Source organism: Phascolarctos cinereus, unplaced genomic scaffold, assembly GCF_003287225.1.
Source record: "Phascolarctos cinereus isolate Bilbo 61053 unplaced genomic scaffold, phaCin_HiC Scaffold_2;HRSCAF=192, whole genome shotgun sequence".
Lineage (NCBI taxonomy): Eukaryota > Metazoa > Chordata > Mammalia > Diprotodontia > Phascolarctidae > Phascolarctos > Phascolarctos cinereus.
The window spans coordinates 169,381,658-169,407,436 of record NW_027555625.1 but is presented as its reverse complement, the minus strand read 5'-3'; the positions used below and the strand labels follow the sequence as shown (position 1 = coordinate 169,407,436).

At 34.9% G+C, this 25,779-nt stretch overlaps 1 protein-coding gene across 1 annotated transcript in view; it reads left to right on the top strand.

The window, feature by feature from the left end:
- Positions 1 to 18,016, top strand: part of LOC110210319 (short-chain dehydrogenase/reductase family 9C member 7-like) — a 29,391-nt gene extending 11,375 nt beyond the window's left edge. Inside the window, exons 4-5 of the mRNA XM_020989199.1 lie at positions 4,139 to 4,293; positions 17,687 to 18,016. Of these exons, the coding sequence (XP_020844858.1) occupies positions 4,139 to 4,293; positions 17,687 to 18,016 (485 nt within the window). The remainder of the gene's footprint in view (positions 1 to 4,138; positions 4,294 to 17,686) is intronic.
- Positions 18,017 to 25,779: the final 7,763 nt, after the last annotated feature.

The following is a 25,779-nucleotide window of genomic DNA, read 5'->3' as shown; positions in this document are numbered from 1 at the left end:
GTTAGAAACCTACCTCATACACATACTACCTTTGTGACCAGAGGCAGATCATCTAAACTCTCAGGGTCCCAGACAATTCCTTAAGACTATAAGTTGCCAAAAAATGATTGATCTGCATCAGTGGAGATAGTTTCCACACTGGGAGTTTCCTAAATGGATGAAATGAAAGCACTAGACTTCTGTTCCCACCAGAAAAAAAATGCTAGTCTTATTTCTTTTTATGTTTTTGTTTGTTGTTTTGCATATATGTGTGCTTGATTTCTTGTATACTATTTGAGGTTTGATTATTTAGATTTTTAACTACTGTTTTTGACTTTGGGCTCTCCCATTTCTGGGCACTGCTTGGAGAGCCAGAAGACAACAGATGGTCAAAAAGCTCTATAAACATTCAAGTATCACAGAAATCTCAGCTAAGTCAGAAAATAAAGAATCAAGATCCTCCAGCTATTACCTTGGAACATCAACCATATAAGTGTCAATCTTCCTTCTGAATTTTCAGACCTCATCATGGAAAGTAGTTGAATCAGTATACAAACTAAATGTGGCACTGAGTTTTATAGGACTTTTTAAAAAAGATGATAGGAGGAAGGGATATTCTTAAGATCAATTTGAAACTTACAGTTCCCAATCTGTTATCGACAGCTAGATAATACACGTCTGGTACCATCAGTTATTTTTAAACTACAGCTATTCATTGATTATTAATTCTCCTACCCGAAAAGAAAGCATCTACTGTATTTGGCCTTTCTTCCAAGTTATTTAGTACTGAGACTGTCGACAAAAAGATATGGTTGACATCATTTAGTCAATGGGACTTAACTTTGCTTGTTTTTAGAAAGATGGGTCAATGATTCAAACCTTTCTCCACTTCATCTGTCAGAGGTGATTCATATTTTTTCCTTTTTTTTTTTTTTAGGCAATTGGGGTTAAGCGACTTGCCCAGGGTCACACAGCTAGTAAGAGTCAAGTATTTGGTCTGAGGTCAGTTTTGAACTCAGGTCCTCCTGACTTCAGGGCCGGTGCTCTATCCACTGCACCACCTAGCTGCCCTGGTGATTCATATTTTACAATGCTTTGTTTTAATATACACATCATTATTCATGTCTTGTCTCATGTACAGGGAAAGTTTTCTTTTTTTTTTTTAACCAAGATCTGATCAAATTTCATCTTATCCTTTTTCATATGCTTTTACTCCAAAAATAATATTATAGATACTCCTTGAGCTGAAACTTGGGAGGTGGAGCTGAGATATGTAAGTTCATTCTATTCAATTCACTTCTTTCCTTCATTTGTCAATCTACCATGAGCCTTTAACCACTATAAGCTACATATGGGCCAAATTGCATAACCTTTTTTTCCTCTTTTTAAAAAATTTATTTATTTATTTTTAGTTTTTAACATTCACTTCCACAAGGTTTTGAGTTCTAAATTTTCTCCCTTTTCCTTTCCTCTCCCTTCCCCAAGACAGCATGCATTCAGATACAGGTTATACATAAACATTATATTAAACATATTTTCATATTAGTCATGTTGTAAAGAAGAATTAAAACCAATGGGAGGAACCACAACAAAGAAGAAACCAAAAAAAAAAAATAAAGAGCAAATAGTATGCTGCAATTTGCATTGAGACTTCATAGTTCCTTTTCTGGATGTGGATAGCATTTTCCATCATGAGTCTTTTGGAGTTGTCTTGGATCATTGCTGAGAAGAGCTAAGTCTATCAAGATTAGTCATCACACTATGTTGCTGTTACTTCACACAATGTTCTCCTGATTCTGCTCACTTCACTCAGCATCAGTTCATGTAACTCTTTGCAGATTTTTCTGAAGTCCACTTGCTCATCATTTCTTATAGCACAATAGTGCTCTATTACATTCATGCACCGCAGCTTGTTCAGAAATTCCCCAATTGATGGACATCCCCTCAATTTCTAATTCTTGGCCACCACAAAAAGAGCTGCTATAAATATTTTTAGACATGTGAATTCCTTTCTTGTTTGTATGATCTCTTTGGGATACAGACTTAGAAGTGGTATTGTGGGTCAAAGGGTATAAACAGTTTTATAGCTCTTTGGACATAGCTCCAAATTACTCTCTGGAATGGTTGGATTAGTTGACAACTCCACTAACAATGCATTAGTGTTCCAATTTCCCTACATCTTCTCCAACATTTATCATTTTTCTGTTTTGTCGTGTTAGCCAATCTGATAGGTGTGATGTGGTACCTCAGAGTTGTTTTGATCTGCATTTCTTTAATCAATAATGATTTAGAGCATTTTTATACGACTATAGATATCTTTAATTTCTTCATCTGAAAACTGCCTGCTTTTATCTTTTGACCATTTATCACAAATTGCATAACCTTAATATCAGTTCCTGGGCTGCTAATTTTATGCTCACATCAAAATACCATTGCTAAAACCATAATGAAAAATCATGCAATGGTTTTATGGAAGAAGCAAGAACATTCTTAAGTTGTGTCAAGCATTTTTTTAAAATTTTTAAAATTTGTTACTACAGTAAACTCTTTGATACAACTATTTAGAAAATTAGATACATGTCTTCTTGCTCTAGGAAATAGGAAGATGAGCATCTTATTTTAAGAGGATAACATTGTTCCTGATTGTTGTTGTTTTGTTTTGTTTTGGTTTTTGGGTTTTTTTAGTCTTTGACTCAAAGTAATCTAAATAAACAGTTAGACTCCTGATGTATCAGGAAACTTGAGTCTGAATATGGGGCCTACTTCTAATTAGCTCATTTCTAACGCCTGCTAGCATCTATACAGCAGCTGGGTGGTACAGTGGAAAAAGTGTCAAGCCTGGAGTCAGGAAGACTCATCTTTCTGAGTTCAAATCTGGCCTCAGACACTTACTAGCTGTGTGACCCTGGGCAAGTCATTTAACCCTGCTTGCCTCAGTTTCCTCATCTGTAAAATGAACTGGAGAAGGAAATGGTAAACTGCTCCTGTATCTTTGCCAAGAAAAACCCAAATAGGGTCATGAAGAGTCTGACGTGACTGAAATGACTGGACAACAAGAAGAATCTATTCCCTCTGCTCCTTTTGGATGTTCTCTTCTTTTTTTTTTTCTAATCCCAAATTAGGCTATTTCCTATCTTGTAGACTATAGACTTGTAACCTTGTAGCCTACTTCAAATCACCTTGGAAGTCAGCAAAGCAAATAATAAATTGTTTAACAGATTATTTCATGTCAAACTATCCAAACGTAATGTGAAATTCAAATATAACTTATTACCATCAGCCAACCCATAAGCAATTTGTCACCTTTGATCTTTCTAGTCAAGAGAACCATTCAAATATGTTTTTTTCCCCCTTTATTTCACTGCTGTCTCCAAATCCAAGAAACACTTTAATTAATGTGATGGAATAAATATTGAAAAAAAATGCCAGAGTGGACATATCCTTTCCCAGAATTTCTTTGTTGGGGAGATTCTAATATTTTGGTCTTGAACACAGCAACACAGAGAGAATTTGAGTATGCTTTTATAGCCCCCCGACCATAGGTATCCTTAAAACTTCCTGTGCCCCATTATCCATTTGATTTTACTATTGCCAACCAGTCCACAAATCAGCTTGGACTAGCATAGTGTATGAAAATACACAGAGGTAGCCTGCCTACATCATCTTCTCTAAGTAACAGAGGGCCAAATATGATGTTATGACATGGTTCTTATAAGGAATCCCTAGGTAATAGATCTCCCGTAGTATAATACATAACTCATAAATGTCAATTGAATAGATGAACAATTTTCTGCACCAAGATAAAATGAATTGGCCTTAAATCCCAAGATTGGCTGATCACTGGGAATACAGTGACAGAAAAAAAAAAGGAAGAGAATTTATCTGTCTTAAACTCTTTAACCCTTACTATATACCTTTCTAGATTATTCTCTATTTGATCTATCTATCTATCTATATCTATCTATCTATCTATCTATCTATCTGTATATGTATATACATCTTTTGTTTAGCTAATAAAATATGAAAAAATAACCTTTTACTAATAGTTTCATTATTCTAGATGTACTATAAGCTTCTGAAGGGCTGGTACATATTGTATATCTCTTAAGTTCTTCACCATGAGCAATGTAGTGTTCCTTTGTTCATTTAATTATAATAGATGTGATCTTTCTTTTTTTTTTAGGACATTTAATCTTCATGTCTAGTATAAGTGCATTTATAGGATTCGGAAGTGCCTCCTACTCTTTATCAAAAATTCTATTGGAAAAATTTGGTGAACACCTAAGTGCTGAACTAAAGAAATCTGGAGTTAAGGTAAGTGATTTTATTAATTTCTCTACCCATTAAAATAATTCCACAATTAAAATAAGGGTTTTCCAGCATACCTGAACACCTCTACTTCAGAAATGGACAGCTTTTCTATTTACATGGGAAAATTAGTCTGTAATGTAAACTAGAGAGAGGAAGCAACTGGATGTTGCCTCCTAAGGTTTCAGTGACTTACACTAAGGGTTAGGGTCAATGGATGTGAAGCATTTCACCTTACCAATTGTGAACTCACATTGGCTCATAGAACTGACATCTGTCTGATGCCATATTTCTTTAACTGGCTGATTCTATGGAACTATTTAGGAAAGAACACACTCAAATCTTGGGTAATGATGAAGAATATTCCTATTAGTTCTTGCTATTCAGTGCTTCATAAGTATCCTCTGAGATGCAAAATTAATACATTAATGCCCATCCTGATTATCACCAATAAAAAGGGTCACAAAGGAGTGACTTCTATTTTTATGACTCAAAATTAACCTGCTCAACATATGTCTTGTGATACAATATAAAATGTTAACATAAGTAATTGTGCTCTGTATTAGTTTCTAGTTGGATATTTCTGGGATGAAAGAAATAATCCATAATGTTAAAGAATGTTAAAGAAAAGATATGAATGCTCTGTGTTTTGGTCACAAGTCTGCCAGAAACACTGATTAATTAAACATCATTCCAAATCTAGGCATCTTCAATTTAGAGAAAGAAATATTCAAACTGACATAGTCTATCAATGTCTTCAGACATCTCTCACAAACCCAATACCATTTGATTTATAGCCATCTTGAAGAAGAAAAAAGGTGACAATATGTTAAATTATAGATTAGGGTTTAACATTCTATTTCAATAAATAGAACAATAATTGCATAATAATTGCTTAATTCTTTCTTTGGCCATTCACCTCAATTATACTCCTAGAATAATCAAAAGGGGTCTCCCTGTGATCAATATCTTAATCCTTTTTGATTTCTATTACCAAATGAGTATCTATGTATCTATGTATCTATCATCTTCACTCTTTGAAAAAATTTAAATGTGAGTGTGGTTGAAGCTTTGCCCATCCTGACCCGCCATTTTCCCCTCCACTGTAAAAGGTTTTCCTTGTGCACCCCTTTTATATGACGTAAATTTTTCCATTCTTCATCCCTTCCCCCTTTTGCTAGGGGATCTCTCTTTCTTGCTTATCCATTTTTTTATATTGCCCAACATAGTCAAATCACTCCCACACAATCTTTCTATATAGAATCCTTCTAACTGTCCTAGTAATGATAAAGTTTTTTTTACATGTATCATCTTCCCACATAAAAAGGTGCAGTTTAACTTTATTGAGTCCCTCATTATTTCCCTTTCATGTTTACCTTTTTTATGCTTTCCTTGAGTTTCGTATTTGAAAGTTAAATTTTCTATTCAGCTGTGGTCTTTTCATCAGGAATGCTTGAAAATATTCTATTTCATTAAATATCCATTTTTCCTCTTGAAAGATTATATTCAACTTTGCTAGGTAGGTTATTCTTGGCTGTAATCCCAGCTCTTTTGCCTTCCAGAATATTATATTTTAAGCCTTCAACTTTTTTAATGTGGCAACTGCTAAATCTTGTATGATCTTGACTGTGGCTCCAGGGCATTTGAACTATTTCTTTCTGGCTTACTAAATTTTTTTTTCCTTTCACCTGGGAGTTTTGAAACTTGGCTATAATATCCCTGGGAGTTTTCATTTGGGGATCTCTTTCTGATGATGATTGATGGATTTTTTTTTCTTTTTTTAAACAATATTTTATTTTTCCCTAATTACATTTAAAACAGTTTCTTTTTAAAATTTTGAATTCCAAATTCTATCCCTCCTTTCCTCCCTGACCTCCCCCTTCCCTGAGATGGCAAGCAATAAGGTTATACATGTTCAGTCATGTAAAACATTTACATATTAATCATTTTGTACAAGACTCAAATTTTTAAAAAAGAATGAAAGAAAGAAAGTAAAAAATAGCATGCTTTAGTCTGTATTCAGACAATATCAATTCTTTCTCTGGGGAAAGAAAAAAAGAAAGAAAGAAAGAAAGAAAGAAAGAAAGAAAGAAAGAAAGAAAGAAAGAAAGAAAGAAAGAGAGAGAGAGAGAGAGAGAGAGAGAGAGAGAGAGAAAGAAAGAAAGAAAGAAAAGAAAGAAGAAAGAAAGAAAGAAAGAAAGAAAGAAAGAAAGAAAGAAAGAAAGAAAGAAAGAGAGAGAGAGTTAAAGGAAGGAAGGAAGGAAGGAAGCAAGGAAGGAAAGAAGGAAGAGAAAATAGCATGCTTTAGTCTATATTCAGACAATATCAGTTCTTTCTCTGGAGGCAGATAGTATGCTTCATCATTAGTCCTTTGGGATTGTCTTGGATCATTGTGTTACTGAGAAAAGCTAAGTCATTCCCAATTCTTCACCATAGTATATTACTGTTACTGTTTACAGTATTCTCCTGGATCTACTCACTTCACTTTGCATCAGTTCATGTAAATCTTTCCAGGTTTTTCTGAAATCATCCTGCTTGTCATTTCTTATACCATAATAATATTCTGTCACAATCATATAACACAGCTTGTTTCACCATTGTCCAATCGATGGGCATCACTTTGATTTCCAGTTCTTAGCCATCACAAAAAGAGCTACTATAAATATTTTTTTGCACAGATAGGTCCTTCTGCCTCTTTTTTTTTATATCTGTGGGATATAGATCTAGTAGAGGTATTGCCGTTATCAGAAGGTATGCAAAGTTTGATTGCCCTTTGCACATAATTTCAAATTGCTCTCCAGAATAATTGGATCAGTTTGTAACTCCTCCAATATTTCATAAGTGTCCCAGTTTTTTCACATCTTCTCCATTTTCCTTTTTGTCATATTAGTCAATCCAATAGGTGTGAGGTGGTATCTCAGAATTGTTTTAATTTGCATTTCCCTAATAAATAGTGATTTAGAGCATTTTTTCATATGACTATAGATAGTTTTTATTTCTATGCCTGAAAACTGCCTGTTCATATTCTTTGACCATTTTTCAACTGGGGAATGACATATTTTTTTTTTATAAATTTGTCTCAGTTTTCTATGTATTTGAGAAATGAGGCCTTTATCAGAGATACTTGTTGCAAAATTTCCCCCCAGTTTTCTGCTTTCCTTTTAATTTTGGTTGCATTGGTTTTGTCTATGCAAAAACTTTTTACTTTTATATATTAAAAATTATTTATTTTAAATTTTTTAGTGTTCTCTATATTTTCTTTGGTCTTAAATTCTTCCCTTATCCACAAATCTGACAAATAAACTATCTCATGCTCTCCTAATTTGCTTATAGTTGTCACCCTTTATGTGTAAATCATGTACCCATTTTGACCTATTCTTGGTATATGGAATGAGATGTTGGTCTATATCTAATTTCTGCCATACTGTTTTACAGTTTTCCCAGTAATTTTTGTGAAATAGTGAGTTTTTATTTCCAAAGCTTGGATCTTTGGGTTTATCATATACTAGATTGCTATAGTTATTTACTATAATGAAATGTGTACCTAATCTATTCCACTGATCTACCACTCTGTTTCTTAGCCACTATTAAATTGTTTTGATAACTACCACTTTATAGTATTGAGATATGGTATGACTATATTACTTTCCTTCACATTTTTTTCATTCATTCCCTTAATATCCTTGAGCTTTTGTTCTTCCAGATGGATTTTGTTATTATTTTTGCTAGCTCTATAAAATATTTTTTGTTAGTTTGACTTGTATGGCACTGAATAAGGAGATCAATTTAAGTAGAATTATCACTTTTATTTATTGGCTCTACCTACCCATGAGCAATTGTTATTTTTTTCAATTGTTTAGATCTTATTTTATTTGTGTGAGAAGTGTTTTGTAATTGTATTCATATAGTCCCTAGGTTTGTCTTGACAGGTAGACACCAAAATATTTTATATTGTCTACAATTGTTTTAAAAGGAATTTCTTTTTTTTTTGCCACTGGATTTTTTATGTAGAGATGTTGGTGATTTATGTGGGTTTATTTTATATTCTTCAACTTTGCTAAATGTGAGTTGGGGCAGCTTCGCTGACCAGCAGCAAAGTCTGTGAAAGAGTTCTGAAAAGGGTTCTTGACTGAAGACTGCGAGGCAAATACGAAAGAGATGGGACTCCAAGCGTGATGGAAAACTGAGTCAACTTTATCACAGCACAGGAGGCAGTTTTATATCTTTGACTCATGGGAATATACCCCAATGTAACAGCAGACAAAGCAACAAATTTTACATATCTTTACCAATAGGCAACACCGAGAAGTTTTCTCATGCGAATACCAATCAAAGTATCAACAAGCACATCTCTTTGCAACATTGTCCTGGCTGTGTCCTTCTCCCCTGCTGTTCCTGTGAAAACACCATGCACTTCTTGTTCTGGAATGTCCCAATACTTGATACGTGAATTAGCAATACTTAATACATAAGGTAGCTAGCAATACTTGATACATGTTTGTGCTAGAGCTAGCTGTGCTTGAGCTAGCAACATTGTTTATGGTTGAGCTTGCCTAGCTGCCCTTCTTTCTGGTGAGTGGAGAACTGATCCAGGCCAAGGAGTAAGTTCCTCACCTGAGAGGGCTTATACAGCCATCAGGATCAGAGTCCTACTCACCTGTGGTCCTCTACAGCTAAAGCTGTTAATTATTTCAAGTAGCTTTAAAGTTGATTTTCTCGAATTCTCTAAGTATACCACATCATCTGTAAATAGTGATAGTTTTTGTTTCTTCATTGCCTATTCTAATTCCTTCTACTTTTTTTCTCTTATTGCCATAGCTAACATTTTTATTGCAAAAGGTGATAATGGGCATTGTTGCTTCTTTTTTCTCTTTTAGTTAAGTGTTCTTTTGTTAATTTAGATCATATTCCATTCCATTAATTTACATTTGGAATTGATATTACTTCATTGTTTAAGGTATCTCTGAATTAAATTATCTTTTTTTAATGTTTTATTTTTTATTTTTCCAATTACATGCAAAAATTTTTTTTAACATTTTTAAAGTAGAGTTCCATTATGCCCAAAGGACAGCCAAACTGTGCATACCCTTTTTTGATCCAACAATACCACTACTAGATCTGTGTCCCTGAAATATGAAAAAGGGAAAAGGATCCACATGTACAAAAATTTTTATAGCAGCTCTTTTTGTGGTGGCAAAGAATTGGCAATTGAAGGGATGCCCATCAATTGAGGAATGTTGAACAAGCTGTGGTATATGAATGTGATGGAATATTATTGTACTATAAGAAATGATGAGCAGGCACACTTCAGAAAAACCTGGAAAGACTTGTATGGACTGATGCTGAGTGAAGTGAGTAGAACCAGGAGAACACTGTACATAGTAACAGCAACATTGTATGATGACCAACTTTGATAGGCTTAGGTCTTCTCAGCAATGCAATGATCTAAGACAATTCTAAAAGACTCATGATGAAAAATGCTATCCACATCCAGAGGAAGAACTATGGAGTCTGAATTCAGATCAAAGCATATTATTTTCTCCTTGTTTTCTTTCTTGTGGTTTTCCTCTTTTGTTCTGATTCTTCTTTCAAAACCTCACTAATGTGGAAACATGTTTAACATGATTGTAACCTAGATGAGTTTACTTACTTTCTTGGGCAAGTGAGAGCGGAAGAAGGCAGGGAGAAAAATTTGGAACTCAACATTTTACAAAAATGAATGTTGAAAACTATCTTTACATGTAACTGGGAAAAAATGAAGTACTATTAAGAGAAAAAAAGAAAAAAATTAAAATAGAGTTTCAAATTCTTTCCCTCCCTCTTCCCCTCTCCTTGGGAAGGCAAGCACTTTTTTCATATGACTGTAGATAGTTTTGATTTCCATGTCTGAAAACTACCTGTTCATATTCTTTGACAATTTTTCAATTGGGGAATGACATATATATTTTTTTAATTTGACTTAGTTTTCTATGTATTTGAGAAATGAGGCCTTCATCAGTGATACTTGTTTCAAAATTTCCCCCTAGTCTTCTGCTTTCCTTTTAATTTTGGTGGCAGTGGTTTTGTCTATGCAAAAACTTTTAAATTTTATATGTTAAAAATTAGGGTATACATGTGTGGTCATGCAAAATATATTTCCGTATTAGCCTATTGTGAAAGAAACACACAAAAAAACCCAAGGAAAATAAACATTTTTTTAAAGTGTGGTTTGATCTCCATTCAGACTCCATCAGTTCCTTCACTGAAGGTGGATAGCATTTTTCATAAGTCTTTTGGAATTGTCTTGCATCATTGTATGTCTGAGAACAGCTAAGTCATTCACAACTGATTGTTATACAATAGTGCTGTTATTATGTATAATGTTCTCCTGGTTCTGCCACCTCAATTTGTTTCAGTTCATACAAGTCTTCACAGGTTTTACTGAAACTATCTTACCATTTCTTAAATCACAGTAGTATTCCTTCACAATCATATACCACTATTTATCACAGCAATTTGGACATTCCATTAATTTGTAATGTTTTTGCCACCACAAAAAGCTGCTAGAAATATTTTTGTATATGTGTGTGTTTATATATGTATGTATACATATATATTCCAAAAAGATTGAGAAAAATGAAAAGGATATGTGTGTATACCCTTTTTAAAAAAAAAATCTCTTTGAGATACAGACCTAGTAGTGTTACTGTGAGGGGCAGCTAGGTGAGGCAGTATATAGAGTGCCAGGCTTGGATTCAGGAAGTCATTTTCCTGAGTTCAAATTTGGCCTCAGACACTTACTAGCTGTGTGACCTTAGGCAAATCATTTAGCCCTGTTTACCACTGTTTTCTCATCTGTAAAATAAGCTGGAAAAGGAAATAGCAAAACCCTCTAGCATTTTTGCCAAGAAGTCCCAAATGGGGTCACAAAGAGTCAGAGCAAGACTACAATAAGTGAACAAGAAGTAATATTGCTGGGTCAAAGGGTGTGAACAGTTTTAAAGCCCTTTAGGTATAGTTTCAAATTGCTCTCCAGAACGATTGGATAAGTTCACAATTCTTACCAACTCCACAATGAATTAATTTCCCAATTTTTCTTCATCCCCTCCAACATTTCTCATTTTCCTTTTCTGTCATATTAGCCAATCTTATAGGTGTGATGTGGTATCTCAGTGTTGTTTTGATTTGCATTTCTCTAATCAGTAGTGATAGAGAGCATTTTTTCATATGACTATAGATAGCTTTGATTTCTTCTTCTGGAAACCACTTATTCATATCCTTTGACCATTTATCAATTGGGTAATGACTTGTATTCTTATAATTTTGACACAGTTCTCTATATATTTGAGAAATGAAACCTTTGTCAGGGGAACTTGATATAATCCACTCCTCCCCACCCCCCAGTTTTCTTCTTTCCTTCTAATCTTGGCTACATCGGTTTCATTTGTGCAAAACTTTTTTTAATTTAATGTAATCAAAATTATCCATTTTGTATCTTATAGTACCAAATCTCTTGTTAGTCACAATTCCTCCCCTTATCCACAGATCTAACAGGTAAAATATTCCATTCTCCCCAAATTTGCTTATGATATCACAGTTTATATCTAAATCATCTACCTATTTGACTTTATCTTGATATATATAGTATGAAATGTTGGTCTATATACCTAGCTTCTGCCAAACTACTTTCTAACTTTTCGGGCAATTTTTGTCAAATAATGAGCTCTTGTCCCAAAAGCTTGGATCTTTGTGTTGATCAAATACTAGATTACTATGGTTATTTACTATTATATATTGTGAACCTAATCTATTCCACTGATCCATCACTCTATTTCTTAGGCAGAACCAGATTGTTTTGATGATTACTGCTTTGTAACAGTTTGAGATCTGATACTATAAGGCCACCTTCCTTCACATTTTTTCATTGATTCCCTTGATAGTCTTGACCTTTTGTTTGGTTTGGTTTGGTTTGGGTTTTTTTTTGTTTTTGTTTTGGCTAGGCAAGTGGGGTTAAGTGACTTGCCCAGGGTCACACAGCTAGTAAGTGTTATGTGTCTGAGGCCAGATTTGAACTCCTGAATCCAGGGCCGGTGCTCTATCCACTGCACCACCTAGCTGCCCTGAGTCTTGACCTTTTGTTCTTCCAGATTAATTTTGCTGCTGTTTTTCTAACTCTATAAAATAATTTTTGGTGGTTTAATTGGTGTTTCACTGAATAAGGAGATTAATTTAGGTAGAATTGTTATTTTTTTTTATATTGGCTCAGCCCACTCACAAACAATATTGCTCCAAATGTTTAGATTTGACTTTATTTGTGTGAAAAAAAATTAATTGTATTCATATAGTTCCTGGGTTTGTCTTGGGAGGTAGATACCAAAGTATTTTTATATTGTCTACAGTTTTAAATGAAATTTTTTCTTTCTATCTCTTGCTGCTGGATTTTGTTAGTGATATGTAGAAATATTGATGATTTATGTGGGTTTATTTCATACCCTGCAAATCTTGAAGTTGTTAATTATTTTAACTAGTTTTTTTAGTCAATTCTCTAGGATTTTCTAATTGTACCATTGCATCATCATCAAAGAGTGATGGTTTTGTTTCCTCATTGCCTATTTTAATTCCTTTAATATTTTCTTCTCTTATTGCTATAGTTAGCACTTCTAGTACAATACTGAATAATAGTGGCAATAACAGGCATCCTTATCTCACCTCTGATCTTATTGGGAAGACTTCTAACTTGTTCTCATTATAGGTAATGCTTGCTAATGGTTTTAGATAGATACTACTTATCATTTTAAGGAAAGCTCCATTTATTCCTATGCTTTCTACTGTTTTTAATAGGAATGAGTGTTATATTTTGTCAAACGTTTCTTCTACATCTATTGAGATAATCATGGTTTTTGTTGTTTTTGTTGATATGGTCAATTATACTGATGTTTTTCCTAATATTAAACCAACCCCAAGAGAATTCTGGGAAGATAGTAAAGTAGATCAGACAATTTTCAGCTTTCCAAATTTCCTCCCCCAAAAGACAGAATATTGCCTTGGGGGAATGTAGGGCAGCAAAAATAAACAAAAATTGAGGTAAAGCAGTTGTCCTCCTAAGACAGCTTGAGAAGATCCCAGGAAAGACTTGACCTCCAGAAGCAGACCCTGAGTGAGGTGCAAATACTTCTAGGCTGCTTCTGTTGAATCAACATACGATAAACACTGGGGACAGCTAGGTTAGGAGGCAGCCTCAGCAACTTTCACCTCACAGACAGTAGGGGTCAGAAGGCTGAGTTGGAGAAGATTGAAGGACTTTCCACTGTTGAGGGACACCAAGCATAGCTGTGTTGACCAGACCTGTCCTGGGCTGAGGCTGTAGGGGATAAGGAGCTAGCACATGCCTAGTGAGTGCAGTAGCAGAGGTGTGGGGCCTGCTGCCTATGGACACTTGCAAGAGAGCAGAATTGCTGCTTTCAGTTCCAGGGCAGAAAGGACAGCTGTAGTTTTCAGCCAATGGAGGGACCTTAGGGAGCAAGCTCATTTGCAGGGCAGTGTGGCTGGGGGCACTAACCATGGTTTAGGAGTGGAGAGGAAAGCCCAAGGCCCCAAGAAAAATCTCAGAAAATAACAGTAAGAAGAACCTGAGGCTTGGGGCATCATTCCCCATAACTTGGGAATAAAACTTGATTTTATTAATAGCTGCTAAAAACAAAATAAAAATAAAAATGAATAAGCAAAGGAGAAATTTAACCCTTCTTATTCACCAATAGATTTGAAACCCTTTGGTTACCTTCAATCTGGTTTAGCTCATCTGCTGAAGTGGTTAACCAAGGTACAGTCACTGCATATGCTACAGCTTCTTGGAAGCACAGATGACAGTTGGTAACCATCCCCAAGAGGTACCTAGTCTTCCCTGAACATCTGTATACCCCATAAAAAATAAACAGGAAATAATCAAAAGAGAGAAGGCACTCAGAAAGGCTTAAGGAAAGAAGATGAGATTTTATTTGGTATTTAAAGGAAGCCACAGAAGGTAGTAGGTAGAGATGATGAAAGAGCACATTCCAGGCATTGGAGACAACCAGAAAAAAAATGCCTCCAATTGGAAAGATGGAGTAAGACTAGTATCATTGAATCAAAGGGTACATGGGAAGGAGTAAAGTATAAGAAGACTGGAAGTAGGGTGGGGTAGGTTATAAAATGCTTTGAATGCCAAATAGAGCATTTTTTATTTTATCTTGGAGGTGATAGAGAACCACTAGAGTTTATCGAGTAGAGTGGGTAATATTGTTGGACCTGTGCTTTAGGAAAATCACCATGGGATACTTAAGAGTTAGAAGGCATGACTTAGATGAGAATCAACCAAGAAGATTGAAGAGTAGTCTGATGGTAGGGAACAGTGTACTGAAAACCTAGAGGGAAGAAAGTAGTAAGAAGAGGATGATCAACAATGTCAAAGACTTTAGAGAAGTTAAGAAGAATAAGAATTAAGAAAAAAAGGCATTGGATTTAGCAATTAAGAGATCATTGGTAACTTTGGAGAGAGTAGTTTTAGTGGAGTGTTGAGATTGGAGACCAGATTGTAAGACACTAACAGAGGGAAATGAGAGAAAGTAAAGGCACCTATTGTAGACTGCTTTTTCAGGGAACTAGCCACAAAGAGCAGAAGAGATATAAGACAATAGGAAGAATGAAAGGATTGAGTGTGGATTTTTTGAGGATGGAAGAGTCATGAACCTGTATGTAGTCAGTAGAGAAGAACCAGTAGACAGGGAAAGATTGAAGACAAGTGCTAGAGTATAGTTGGCATAGGGGACAATCTGTTGGAAGAGATGGAATGGAATGGGATTGCTTGTGCAGGCGGAGGAGTTAGTATTCATAAGGAGTAAGGCCACTCATTTCTTTGTGTGAGACAGGGCTGGAAGAGGAGATAGGGTCATGAATGATATGAGAAGAGGAAGAGGGAGAAGAGGAAGCTTATGGTGAATAGCCTCATCTTTTTCTTTAAAATGTAAGGTAAGCTTCTCAGCTGAGAAGGTAGGGAGGGAGGCTTCATGGAAAGGTTTGAGGAAGGAAAGGCTTGGAACAGCTGCTATGTAGAGTGGGGATAATGAGGTGATAAGGAAAGTGTAGAAGTATTGCCTAGCAGCAGTGAGGGCCTAGTTAGGTTGGGTAGCATAAATTTGCAGTGAACTCAAAATGGCTGATTTTCTCCACCTTTGTTCAGCAGCTCATGTGTAGTAATTAAAGGCAGTAATTAAATCACAGTGACAGTGATCTAAGAATAAGGTTTGGCAGGGCACAATTGGTGACATGATAAGGGAGCAAGGAACTAATGAGAAAAGGATAGTGTAGAGTTTGCATATGAAATAAGAATTCATATACAGTTTATTTCCAATAGCATATATTAAATTTAACAAACCATTGACAAAATTCTATTTTTTTTTCTATTCTTCAATTCTGTTTGTTTGCTTGCCTGTATTTTAAAGTGTTTTATTGATGGTCTTTCTCCCTTTTTTTCTCTCTCCATCAAATCAACTAATAAATATCCAAGTGCTTGTAATCTAAGCACTAACCTTACTATCTCATTGTACTCATTCATTTATTTAGTCTATCCTAGTTTTCAAGGAATCCATTACTTGGTTAAAGTTTACCTCATTTTTTCTAAGCTACTTATTCTTCTTCCAATTGTCTCCTTCAGAGATTTTGTTTCCTCTTTTTTGGCACTTGCTTTATATCTTCTATGCATTCGTATAGTCCTTATGGAAATCTAGAGACAGTCAAGTATCTGCTTGCATTTGTCTTGAAATTATTCTGCTTTGGGGAGTATCTCTAGTCCACAATATTTTTGGTACTAGCTTGTGTCTTCTTTGGTTTACTTATCTCTCCATCTTGAATTCCTGAACTGGGGCTTTGTGACAGGGCCAGAATCCATATCCTGTTACTATTTTGAGTGATGGCTATGGCCTTGTTTGGCCTTGCCCAGGGTTGCCTTGGATGTTGAACTTATCTCTTCTTTCTGCGATTAGACCCCACCTGAATTTTTGAGGTTCAGAGTGATGTATGTTTATGGTCCACTGTGGCATCTCAAGACAGAGTGCAAGGAATTTTGGAGCCCCTTGATGACTGAGACATCCCAATCTGAGCGTAGGCATTCCACACTGATTGCTACTACTTCTCAGGACTTACAAGGTCCCTACTGGGGGCTTCTGAATGTGTTGTGGCTGTGTGATCACACTGGCTTTCTTAAAGGTGTCTTCTCCTCTTGATGCCTCTGGACATAGAATTTTGAGGCTAAAGAGTCTCTTGTCCTTCTCTATTCACTTTGGGAATCTGATAACTTGGTTGTTTTCACTGGTATTGGCTTTGCTGTCATCCTTTCCTATTGGCCATAGTCTTCAGGCTGACTTTAAAATTTTGTATGTTGTTTTTTTTTAAAGAAGATTATATATGTATTTTTTTCTCCCTTACCACCTCCCCCACTGGAAAAAAATGAAAGCACAATCATTTTAATAAATGTATGTATAGTCAAGCAAAACAAATATTCATATTGACCATGTCAAAAATGTATCTTATTCTGCATACTTGTGCAGTAGGTGGCACAGCAGATAGAATGCCAGTTCTGGAATTAGGAGGGCCTCTTACTTGCTATATGACCATAGGCAAGTCACTTAACCCTGTTTGCCTCAGTTTCCTCATCTGAAAAATGAGCTAGAGAAAAGAATGTCTTCTCCAGTATCTTTGCCAAGAAAATCCCAAATTGGATCATGTCAAATATGACTAAAAAAAGTAACTGAACAAAATCTACATATTTAGTCCATTCTCTGTCAGAAACTGTGTCACATACTTTATCAGAGGTCCTATGGAATCATTGTTGACAATGATTAAGATCAGAAATATTAAGTCTTTCAAAATTATTAAATTTTACAATTTTTGTTCTGGAGAGCTTTTGTGCGGTTATGAGTTGTAAGGAGTCACCATAGTTTCTCATTGAATTTCTTGATAATTATTTCATCTGGTGTGAATTTCAAGTTTTGGATGGAATAGGCATATTGAAGTTGGGTGAGTCTTCTTCCATTAAGGCAGCCATCTTGGCCAGACATTTGAAAATGTGGTCTTTAGAAAAGTCCAATAATTACCTCTCCGGGGTCACTTTTCCAATCTTTGTCATTGTTCCTATGCATTTGCTTCAAACAGATTAAATATCTGAAACCATTATCATAGTTTTAGTATATCCTTCATTTTAACATTGCCCAGTAATAAGTCTGAAAAAATGGTATCATAAAATAGAATCTACGGTATTGAGAAAAGCAGTAAACTCTTGTTTATTCTCACAAGAGTCCAATCTCTTCATGTAGAAGAGAGGATATGGATGAATGATTAGTGTTTGATTAACTTCACAAAATCTGAATGTCCTAATTTTATCTTTCAGGTTTCTCTTATTGAACCAGGAAACTATGCTCCTGCTACTAATATTTTGAAAACACACAATTTGGAAAAATACTGGAACAAATTTGATGATGATGAAACTAAAGCAAGCTATAGTAAAGAATACCTACAATTCTTTGCTAACAAAGTGGACAAAATACTAAAAAATGGAAAGCATGACTCAAAAGAAGTTATTGATGCTATAATTGATGCTTTAGTGAATCAAGAGCCAAAAAGAAGATATTTGGTTGCTACTTTTAAGGAAAAATGTTTGGTCTATGCTTTTTGCTATTTGCCAGCATCCCTACTAGAGTTATTCCTTTGTTCATATTGAAATAATTCTTTAAAGAGTCTTAAAGAATAAGAAATATTAAAAAATACCATGGTAATTATATGGTTCATTTATCAAAAATAGAAAAACACTAAAAATCATATCATATAGTATCTAACAGCCAAGATGCCTGAAAATATATTTTTAAATTGTTAAAGCCACTAACATGAAAATCCAGTTTATTTAGAGCTGAGCAGTCAGTTTTGTACAACTTTTGAAATATGAACAAACATCTGACCACACATTTAATTCAAATAAATGAATTTTCAATGTGCTAAATAGTCATGTGATCCTCTTCTTATCCAGGCTAAACATGCCAGGTAACTTCAATCAATGTATGGCATGGGCTACTACTGCCCCTCCACCATTCTGGTCAATCTTCTCTGACATTGTCTAACTTATCAATATCCTTCCTAAAACATGGTGCTCAGAACTGAACACATGACTTCACATATGGTCTAAGAAAGAATGCAGTGGTACATTATTACCTGGAATATTTCTGAAAGGTACACGTTTCTTAATTTGGCCAAGGCTTACATCAGCTTTTGGGGCCTCTATGTGGACTCATATGGAGCTGGTAGTCCACTGAAATTCCTCGATCTTTTCTATGCAACTGCTAAGGCTACAGCTTCCTCCTCAGCCCACCCTAGCACTTCTGAGGTTGTTTTGTTGAACTCAAGTGCAGGATTTGGTATTTTTATCCTTTCTGAACTTCACCTTTTATTCAGCACAGTTTTCTAGACTCTTACCAGTCATACAATTATACATTTAAAGCTGGAAAGGTCCTTGGTCCATCTAGTCCACCTCCATTAACAGAGGAGGAAACTGAGACTGAAAGAGGTAAAGTGACTTGCTCCTTTTTTATATGAGCTTACTAAGCCTTTTTTTTTTTAACCATAGTGTAGACCAGGAGGTATTAACATTTTTTGTACTTTGGACTCCTTTGGGAGTCTTGTGAAGCCATACTTGTTTAATATTTGGAAACGCTCATTTTTAGTCAGAGCAAGGGTTCTTAATCTGGGGGCTGTGAACTTGGTTTTTGGGGGGTATTTTGTAATATTATATTTTCCCAATTACATGTAAAAACAATTTTTAACATTCATTTTTCAAAATCTTGAGTTCAAAGTTCTCTCCCTCACCCCTCCTTAATGTGGTAGGCAATTTGATATGGGTTGTACACACGCAGTCTTGCAAAACATATTGTGAACTTGTTTTTAAAAAATATTTTGATGTCTATATTTTAATATAATTGGTTTCCTTTATAATCCTAGGCATTTTATTTTATGCGTTTAAAAATATTATTCTGAGAAGAAATTTGCAGGTTTCAGCATTAGACTGTCAAAGGCATCTTAGACATAGTAAAGTTAAGAATCTCTGAGTTAATTGTTAATGAAAATGAAGATGTAATTTCTATTTTCCCATTCAAGTTCACGGACTTCCTGAAATTTATCCACAGACCCCCAGAGGTCCACTGAGCTCAGTTTAAGAATCCTTGCCATAAACCTATGATTTTTGTCATGTGGGAAATATCCATATGTGGACATTTCCCTCATGATGCAGATAAGCTTATGCCTTTAGAGGGGCAGTGTGTATAGAAATAATAGAGAAAGCTAGGTGGTATAGTGGATAGAGTGCTGGGCCCGGAGTCAGAAAGACCTGCAATCAAATCCAGCCTCAGATACTTGCTAGCTGTATGACCTTGGGCAAGTTATTAAACCTCTTTAATAACTTTAATTAAACTGTAAAATGGGGATAATAAAAGCAGGATTGTTGTGATAATCCAATGAGATAATATTTGTAAAGTGCTTAACACAGTGCCTGATACATAGTAAGCACTATATAAATGCTAGCTATCCTATTATTATTATGTTTGTTGATCAGAAGAATGCCAATAGTCAGTCTTCCACTTTAGGAAATGAATTTCCATGCAGCTAGTTAAATGGAAGATGGATTGCTTACTTGCAAAACACACACACACACACTTAATTCTATTTGCTATAGAGATAGCACAGACAGGTCCCCATGACTAGCACTGTCTTTTCTCACTTCTAATTCTTAGAACCCTCAGCTCAAGTATTATCTCCTACAAAAGGACTTCCCTGATTTCTTCAGGTGTTACTGCCATCTTTCTTCCCCAAAATTATTTTGTATGGATTTCATATGAAGCAAGATCCTGGACTCATTCTCCTCAGTTACATCACCCACTTAGAATTCTTGGGTAATGCTGAGGAAGCAAGAGTGACTTTCTCTAATACTACTGGTTTAAGCTCTCATTCTGGTGTGTTCTCCTTACTGTTAACATCTAGTGATTAGCACCTCCATTCCATTAATCAATTAATACCAATTATTTTAAAGGGACATTTACTACAAATATATAGCAAGAATGGAAGTACAAATATTTCTCTCCCCCCAAACCCTCCACACACTTGCAGGCGCACTCTCTGCTGTGTTATGGTGTTCATCCTTTGTTTTTCGAAGAGGATCAATGACATATCATGGGTGATGTCTTGACTTGCTCATGAATTGGACTGAAGTGAGGCAGAGTTACACAAAGTCATCAGCCTCACTCTCTCTCCCAGAGTCATCAAAGTCCGGTGGCAGCTTAGGATGCAGTGGATGACCTCTGTCCCAGGAAAAAGTGGGCTCAGACTTTATGCAATTTCTCCATAATACTTCCCTTACCAAGTTCACTGCCAAATATGGATTGCTGAGTCCTCATCTTTGCTAGTGCTGAGATGAGTCAAGCAGGTCACTCTGAAGTTCATTCCTCACCATTTACCTTTCAGAAAATCTTGGTATGGATTTTATCTCCTGGACGTCTAAGGGCTCACTCTCACGACCTTTTGGAGCTCACAAGATTGTAGCCATCTTCAATCTCTTTCACTTAAGAACAGGAAAAAACCAACACCATAGAAACAGAAGCAATAGCAAGTTTTTTGTTTTGTGTCTGGGGAGGCAATTGAGGTTAAGTGACTTGCCTAGGGTCACACAACTAGTAAGCATCAAGGGTCTGGTCTGAGAGCAGATTTGAACTCAGGTCCTGCTGACTCCAGGGGTCGGTGCTTTATCCACTGCACCACGTAGCTGCCCCCTTGCAAGTTGTTTTTTTTTTTAGTTGCCTTTCTAGGGTTCTCTAAATATACCATCATACCATCTGCAAAAAAGTGATACTTTTGTTTTTTTCTTTGACTAGGCTTGTTCTTTCATTATTTTTTCTTGTCTTACTGCTATAACTAGCATTTCTAATACTAGTGATAATGGACATCCTTGCTTCACAATGTTCTTATTAGAAATGCTTCCTGCTTATCCCCATTAGAAATAATGCTTGTTCATGGTTTTAGATAGATACTATTTATCATTCAAAGGAAAGTTCTGTTTATTCCTGTGCTTTCTAATGATTTTAACAGGAATAAGTGTTGTATTTTGTCAAAAAGCTTTTTCTGTATCTATTGAAATAATCATACAATTTTTGTCATTAATATGGTCAATTACACTTATAGTTTCACTAATATTGAAGTAGCCTTGAATCCCTGGTATAAAGCCAGCCTGGTCATAGTGTATGAGAAGAATAAAAAAAGAGGAGGGAAACCAGTTCAGCAAAATTAGACAACAAAACTAAAGATGTAGGATTGTATGTATTATTCTCCACTAATTTTCTTCTGCTTTAAAAAGAATACATGTGTAGGGGGAGGAAAAGGGAGATGTACAAGTCTCCTTTTAGATGTGAAATAGAAGTTTCTAATTTCTTCATGTTCTCAGCAGCTACAAACAGATGTCTTTCTGGCGTCATCAAATAGTCTTTGTAGCCATATGCATGCTTACCAGCCTTCCTTCTTTCATGGCCATTTGGGGCCATAAAGAAAACCTAAATGCATTTAAATCCTTTCTTGTGCCCCCTCATAATTCTGACTAGCAGCTATGGAGAACAAGCTTGTGGTACAAAACACAACTCAAGTTCCAAGTTTGTCCATGAATTTAAACTTACATTCAGGAAGACACTTCTTTTTCCTCTCATTCCTATGACATTGACACATATTTTTTCTGCCCTCTACACCAAATATTCAGACATCTGAATGTCTTGTCTCTATTGTTTTTAGCCTCAATCTAATCCCACTGGCATAGATAAACACAGGCCTGCAAAAGCCTAGCCCAAACCCTGGGAAGTAAACACTGTCATCCTGACAATGTGGTACCTCAGATCATTAGATCATTCCCTTATTACTTTGATCTTTTCTCTGCTAGCTTGGCATTCTTACGGCCTCTTAAGGGATATACCCTCCTCCTCTGATTGGTGTCTAATGAATTCCACTGAGATTCTACTTCAAGGACCATTTCTTTATCATTTTGTATTTCTTGAGATAAAATGGTTGCAGAAATGAGGTCAGGTATTTCTGAAGATAAAGTTTTCTAAATATCTTGAGAGGTTTAGGAAGAACTGAGACCTGTATTTGGATGGAAGTAACTTGCTATTCAAAGATCTGCCTTTTCTCTTGTAAATTTTAACTCTTCAGCTACAGCAACTTCAATATTCCTTTACCTTTTTTTCAATATAGTAAGAGAGACCTAAAAGGGAAGCTACAGTAATGAAAATTAGCAAAATGAAGTACAAATTATACAAAACAATGAAAAATTACATTAACTATAATGATAATGAGACAAAAATGGCAAACCTTATGGGATAAAGTGAAAACAGTACTTGAAGGAAAAGTGATATTTCCGAAAACACTGACAAAATAGAAAAAAGATAATAAACTAAGCATTCAGTTTAAAAAATTTTTAAAAGCAAATTAGCAACCCTAAACCAAGTACAAAAATAATCTTAACAGTAAGAAGTAGAATAATGTAACTTATGAGCAAAAAATTTTTAGAAAGGATAACATTGAATTATTTCTTAAAAAGAAAAAAACTAATCACAAACCATTAGCCAAGCCAATAAAGAGAAAAAAATGGACAGAGTAAATTCACAAAAACCAGGGAGGAAATAAAGATAATTATCAGAAACTGCCAAATGCAATTATATGGCAGTAAAACTGATATTTAAAAGTAATATTATAACTACAAAATTAAACTAACAAAAAAAGATATTTTAAATAATTCAATGTTAGAAAAAGAAATCAAGAAAGTCATAAATAAACTGTCAAAGAGGGGGAAATGTCTTGAGCCAATTGCACTTATACGAGAATTCTATCAAACATTTAAAAAGTAATTAATGCTGAGCCCCCACGTGGGTATTTTGGCCCATATAGTTTATGCACGTCTACATGGATATGTTTAGATGTGGCTTGTAGGCAGGCAAAAATAAATCTCTCTAGCATTAATGCCCCCCAGTTATTTTTCAAAGGGGACTTTAACTCCTGCCAGGAAGGGACGCAGGAGGTAGGGGCTAGAGGCTGGCCCCTTTTTTTTTTTCTCAGAGGGAGAAGGTACTGGGATAAAATTATATCTCTTTGCTTCCTTAAATATCATTAGTCTAGAGAAAGCAGATTTCAGGTTCAAGCCAAGCTCCATATTGCAATTTTTTTAAAGGGAAAGCAATGTCTCAAGCTTTATATTAAGGACTTGACCCCCTACCCTCCAGATTCCAGGTACACAATGAACATACATAGCAAATAACAAATAAACAAAATAGCATATTAAAATACAAGTCAAGAGCCAAACAGAAATCAAAGGAAAATATGCATATGGAATATATGCCAGACAATACAAATCAAATGAGCTCTTTTGGAAATGAGGTAACAAAGCTCAAGAGAGAGAGAGGGAGTCCCCGATTTCACCCAAGGAGAAATTCCTCAAAGTCTCTAATGTAACAAGCTTGGGATAGGGGCAGGACAGATTTTCTGTTCCTCTATATATCCTTTTCTTCCCAGAGTCTGTCTGTCTTCAGTGATTTTGAAGAAAGGTTACAATGGTGCACGATTTTCTCTTTCAAAGCTGGAAGCCAGAAGAGCCAAGAGGATCTTTCTCCTCTCTTACTCTCATTAACTCTGTTTTCACCTCATGCAGGCATGTGACATTGATATTTATCAATGAGAAGAGAGTGCAATGGGCCTTTTGAGCCAAAGGTTAGATTTATGCCACAAAAATTATTCTCCATAATAGAAACAGAATCCCTTTTATGAGATATGTATGGTGCTGACATCTAGACTAAAGAAAAAGGAGAGAAATATAATTATAGACCAATCTTACTAATGACTATCTACGTAAAATTTAACATAGTATCTTCCCAATGAAATCACAGTAATATATCCAGAAAATAATTCACTATGATCAAGTTGGATTTGTATAAGGAAAGAAAGTATTAGGAAAAACAATTAGCATAATAATATAAACAACAAAAACAACAAAACTCATAAGATCATTTCAATGGATGAAGAAAAGCCTTTGACAAAATGTGATTGGTTTATGTTTAACCAAAAAAAAAACTTAAAAGCAAAGGCAGTGAAGAGTTCTTACATAATATGATAAAACACATATTTAAAAATAAGCACTAGTATTGTTTGCAACAGAGAAATACTAGACACATTCCCAATAAATGTAAAGTATAAAGATATGCCTTCTCTTACAACTGTTACTTTATGTAGTTCTATACATGCCAGCTACATCAATAAGACCAGAGAACAAAATTTTTAAAAATATAAACAAAGATGAAACCAAAAAACTCTATTTGCAGATGACTTGAGGATATGCTAAGAAAACTACAGAGAATCTGTGAACAAGCTAATCAAGATTATTGATAGCTTCTGTAAAGTAGTAGGATACAAAATAAATCCACAAAATTAATTTTCACTATGGTACCAAAAATAACAAGAAAAAAGAAAAATTCTATTTAAAATAACTACAAAACTACAATATTTGTAAATTAACCCACCGAGACAACCACAAGATTTATATAAATGCAACTGAAATACTCTTTAAAGAAAGACTTAAATAAGTTGAAAGATAAACTACTCATGGTTAGACCATGTCAATATTACAAAAATGAGCATGCTAACTAGATCAATGTAAAGATATGGTGTTATATCATGCAAAGAATAATTTTATAGGGCTGAAGAAAGCAATAACAAAACTTATTTGAAGGAATAAAAGTTCTAGAATCTCAAGGAGAATAATGAGGAAAAGTATGAATGAAAGGGACACAGTATTATCACATCTAAAATTATATTATAAAGCAATAATCATGAAAACTATTTAGCATTGGTTGAAAAGTAAGGGAAGTGGAAGAGACTACATAATCAAGAAAGAGAAGCAAAAACATTTTCCCCAGGTGGGAGGGATGGGTAGGAGAAATTAATACTTGTTAATTTGAAAAATATGTATATATATATACACACATGATATAATTTTTAACATATAGCCTAATATTTAATAAAAACAAAATAAAGGGAAGTGTCAAAGGAGACTCCCTTTCTGAGAACTGCAAGAAAAAACTCATTAGAATAAGAAAATATTTGCATTAAATATCACTCCTATCTGCTATTTTAATATCCAGGCTCTATAGGGAATTGACACAACTATATAACACTAACAGCCATTCCTCAATATTCAAGTGGCCTAAGGATATTTACAAAGTTTTCAAAGATTTACAAATTACTAATGTCCTTATGAAAATATGTTACAAATATCTAACAGTAAGAGAAATACAAATTAAAACAAGACAAATGCTTCATTTCTGCATACTGCAAATATGCCTAAAAACTGGGGGAAAAAGATAAAAATTGAGAAGAAAATATCAGAAAGGTCACCTGAAGACAAGTGAAGAAATAAAT